The following is a 4,806-nucleotide window of genomic DNA, read 5'->3' as shown; positions in this document are numbered from 1 at the left end:
AATCAATTAAGTTTAAATCTTAAGAATTGTGTGGCTTATGAATCAGTATGTGTGCCTAATCTCTTATCATAATTGATTGATCAAGGAATTGACTTATAGTTAAGTTAAGAGAAACGGATTACCGAGGGATTGGGGTTTGGTTAATTAGGGCTCGCCATAAGATAAATCTTTGCATGATCAAGGCAGATAGTGAAAAGTATTCTTCTTGAAGTTTTAAACATCTCCGAAACCTTAGTATCCCATTCATACTATTTTCTCAACAGTTTATGAATTGTTTTCATTTAATCTTCTGCTTTTGCTAATTTGATTTTACAGAAACCCTAATTTGCAATTGTCTAGTTATAACAATCGATTAACTCTTGTATGCTCAGTCTGTTAATCCACGTGGGAATGATAACTCACTCCCGTGGTATCACTTGATACGATTTGGTGCACTTGCCGAGTTGTGAGTTTTATAAAAATCTGCATCAGGGAAGCACCGTCGATGATAAGGGACACGATCACGATGGAGCAGACAGGACTGACGGAGGTTATTCAAGTGCTCAGTTGCTTGCTCCGATGCCAACTTAACAAAATTTACGTAATTAGTTTATGGGCTTGTTTTCAGCTTAACAAAATCTGCGTAATTCATTCTTAACAATCTACCACATACACTATTAAAAGATTTTCTTGTTTGTTTTTTTTAGAAAAAAATAAATAAATAATGTTATTGCTTATTTTCTTCTACAAGAGAGAAATTTTTTTCCAATCCAGACTATATTATTGCGTATGTATATATATATATATATATATATATATATATATATATATATATTATATATATATTATAAGAAAAAGGAAGACATTACTGTTATTCACCATCAAGTTGCACTCAAGAAGAAGCAAAACAAAAAGAGTAAATGCTCAAAATTAGTCACTCAAATCTTATGTACGAATTTAGTCTTCTAAAATTTCATCTTGCATAAAGCTCAATAGTTCACAGAGTATGGGTCAAACGATGTCAAGATACAGAATGAGAGAGGGACTAACATGCGCACGTGAGTTAATTTGGAAAGATCAATTTGATTTGGAGTCTTATGCATAAAATTCAAAAACCTAATTTAAGCATTTACTCGGAATAAAAAAAAAGACTCAAGTGGGTTTCAGATCCTCAAACATTGTAGGCCACAGTCCATAATCATCATCACAATCAGAGTCGCCTTTAGCCTTATTGTACGGACTATAACCCATTGGGCTATCAACCCTTTCATAAAGAGGCCTACTTAGCCTTGGACTCCTATTATCAACCATTGCTCTTCCATCAATAGGACCAGTACTAGAAAGTCTAGGACTCTTTAGTGTGCCCAAGAACCTCTCTTCAACCAAAGGCCTATGAGCCATTATTGGACTCCTATTTGCATACATCATTCTCTCATTCATCTTCCCATCAAGAGGACCAGACAACTTCAACACCTTCCCAGTTACCATTTTGTTATGCATTGTTCTTCCATCCAATGGCCCTGACAGTGCTATGGTCCTGCTTCGTTGCATACCTATATTGCACAAATACAAATACAAATACAAAGAATTGAATATAATGTATAATATAACTATATCTTTTATGAAACAATTAGTTACAAATTTAAATAAGTTCAAGCTAACATATAGTATTTGATTTTAAAAAACATATCGTCCGTGTTGCTTTTTAGTATACTCTTTAGTAACCTTTCTTCTTTTTTATAAGTATTTTGCTCTTTGCAATATATAGACTTTTATATCAAAAAGAAAAAGTGTGCACAGGAATTAAATATGATATATTATGATACTACATGTAAACGGTAATGTTTTTTTTTTTTTTCACGAAATTAGTTACATATTTAAGTGGTTTAAACTAGCAATGGTTTATTTTAGAGACATTAGTCCCTTAGAAAATAATTTAACAAATTAGCCATTGACTTTTCAAAATATTTTTGAAATTTAACAAACGAGTGCTCTTTTTTAAATATTAACATGGTATAAAATTGTATAAAGTTTTAAAACCAGATAGATTAATTTACTTTTTATTTTATGTGTTTAATTTTAATATATCAATGGTATAAAACCTTTTACGTATTACATCAAAATTAAATTTTTTCTTTAACAAAAACTAATTTTTTTTAATAGTCCCAAATTAGTACTAATTTGTCAAAAAAAAATATTGTTAGAAAGTAATTTATCCAAGGCTAAATCGTTAAAAGACCAATTAGGTGTATCAGTCTGTTGTTTAAAAGAAAATGTTAGAAGACTAACGTTTTTAATTAAAAAATAATAGAAAATAAAGTAATATTAACACAAATATACAAAATAATTAAATAAAAAATATCAAACAGTTAACTTGTCTGTTATTTAAGTAAAATGAAGTATTTCTGTCGAAAAAAAAAAGTAAAATGAAGTATTTGTCATTCATGATGATAGCATACCCTTCTCTCCGTCAATATGCTTCCTCATCATTGACCCTCTGCACCTCCCATGGTACCAGTTTGGCTCCGGTGTTACCATTTCCTTTGTCTCCTTTGCTTCTTGTTCATTGAACACCTGTAATTTACTCAGGCACCTCTTTAGGCATCTCTTGATTGCGCCGGAGAGAGTCTTGGTAAGTGCCGTGGCAGCGCCACTACTACCATCCTCCTTCTTTGCGAGCTTGAGAATTTCGAGCCGATGTTTGGCGATCGAAATCCCCATGCTCTGGAGGAACTCATGGTTGAAGTGGGTTGCATCTTCCAACTGAAGCTCGTTTCGCGCAAATGCTAGGCCGTATTCGTAGACGAGAGATGGCTCAAGACTTGTCCTGGATAGCCAGGAGAACCAGTCCATGGCTGATGGCTTATTGTGATGGGGGATTATGTTGTGTTAGAATGATTATATAGTATGTCTTTTAGGGTGTAGATACTCCTAAACTTCGTGGTTGGTATTGGGATTTATAAGGTATAGGTAAAGTGTTAAAGGCTTTTGAATCAATGCATAGAGGAAAATGGGATTATATATACATCAAAACAACAATTAATATCAAGAAGATATTGTTGAAATACTATTTATTATTTAATCTATAAAAGTCCACTGATATACCATAAAATATACTCTAGATAAAGTATGGAAAATTAACTTTTAGTTTCTCAATTTTAAAATTTATGTTTATAATTTATGATTTATTAGAGTCTAAAATTTAAGAATAAAATAATTTTAAAAAATTAACTGTATTTGCTGAAAAAATTAGTTATCTAATATTACTCAATATAATATATCGTATAACTTAGTATAAACTAAAAGAAAAAATATAAAGAACCAATTTTATTTAATAAATACTAAGATTTATAATTTATAATTTAAAGTATAGGATTGAGAATTTATAATTTTAAAATTTAAAATTTAAAATGAATAAAATAATTTTTAAAAATTGATTAATATTAACTGAGAAAAACTAATTATTTAGCATTATTCAAACTCAAATTAAGTGTAGGTATTTAAATATTTTTGTTGCTCATCAAATGGTAGTACAACGCATATATTACAAAGCTTGAGGAGGGTATTAAGATTTTAAAAGGTATTGGTAAGGAGTTGAAGACTTTAGCATAAGGGCATAAATAGAGATGGGGATATGGCAGAATGACTATAAGTACAAGCTATGAAGCGTAAATAAGTAAGGTTTGTAATTGAGAGAGAATTATTTATCCTAAAAATTTAAGTTAATAAAAAAAATAATATTAATAGTTATATTTTTAAGATTTTTTTTAAATAAGAATTTTTTTTAAATTTATTTAATTTTTACATAGATATTTTTTTTATTTTTCTTATGTTATTTTTTTTTTGAGAAGATTCATTAAAAATTAAATTTTAAATTTTTAAATATAAAATTTTAATATTATGTCATAAAATTATTTATTCTAAAAATTTATACAATCAAAAAAAGATATCATTAATAGTTATATTTATCATATCTCTAACATTGAGTGTGAATAAGACTTGTGGTGGGTGTTGCGATTTATAGAAGGAAGTGAATTCTCTTCTCCCTCCCTGTGGAGCGTATGCATAAATTTGGTGGGTGCCGACCAAGTTTGGTCTCGGAAACCTGTTGTTTCCTATTTATTTTACCTGTTTCCCGCCTTTTTAATGGGATTTGGACGGTAGCTGAGAAACTCCTTTTTTTTATTTTATTAATAATTTGTTTTAATATTTCTCAGAATTAATTTGCTATAAAATTCTATTTAAAAATATATTATTAATTATCTATAATAATATATAATGCTAATACATCAAGTTTGGTATCTAATTTTCTATTTTTTATTTTAACCCTATTAACATCATTCAAAAATATTTTACAAATACTTATTTCATTAACATATTTTATTAGCAGTTACAAAAATTCACGTATAACTTATATTTAAGTTTTTATTCCAACAGTCTCTTTTTTTTTATTGTTTTCTGATTCTCGTTTGTCTTATGAACTCTTCTCTATACGAAACAATTATTTAAATAAGTTTTTGTGACATCTTAAATTAGGTAGAGACAATGTCAAAAAGTTTATTTTCGTGGCTATATATGAAATGAGAAAAAGAATAATTAGAAGCCAACAAGTATTTAATCAGTGGTGATAAATAGTTTTTTCTGTAGATCTTATTATATGCTGAGGTATTGATTTAAATTATATTTTATTTAATTTTATGTTAATCTTTGTTTGTATAGTATTTTTTGACTTTTGAGTATGTTTGTGAGTACTGTACTCTGATGATCTGTCTAGCAGTTAGTCTCATTCTAATTATTCTATTAGAATTTTTTTAAAATCATAAAAAA

At 28.5% G+C, this 4,806-nt stretch overlaps 1 protein-coding gene across 1 annotated transcript; it reads right to left on the bottom strand.

The window, feature by feature from the left end:
• Positions 1-1,045: 1,045 nt before the first annotated feature.
• LOC112770635 (uncharacterized) lies at positions 1,046-2,910 on the bottom strand. The gene is made up of 2 exons (XM_025814964.3): positions 2,439-2,910; positions 1,046-1,532 (listed from the first exon to the last, which is right to left on the bottom strand). Exons 1-2 carry the CDS (start codon positions 2,830-2,832, stop codon positions 1,132-1,134), a joined length of 795 nt encoding a protein of 264 aa, XP_025670749.1. The 5' UTR covers positions 2,833-2,910; the 3' UTR covers positions 1,046-1,131.
• Between the last annotated feature and the right edge of the window lie 1,896 nt (positions 2,911-4,806).

The sequence above is a fragment of the Arachis hypogaea genome, chromosome 3 (genome assembly GCF_003086295.3).
Source record: "Arachis hypogaea cultivar Tifrunner chromosome 3, arahy.Tifrunner.gnm2.J5K5, whole genome shotgun sequence".
NCBI lineage: Eukaryota > Viridiplantae > Streptophyta > Magnoliopsida > Fabales > Fabaceae > Arachis > Arachis hypogaea.
This window is presented reverse-complemented; position numbering and strand designations above follow the sequence as displayed.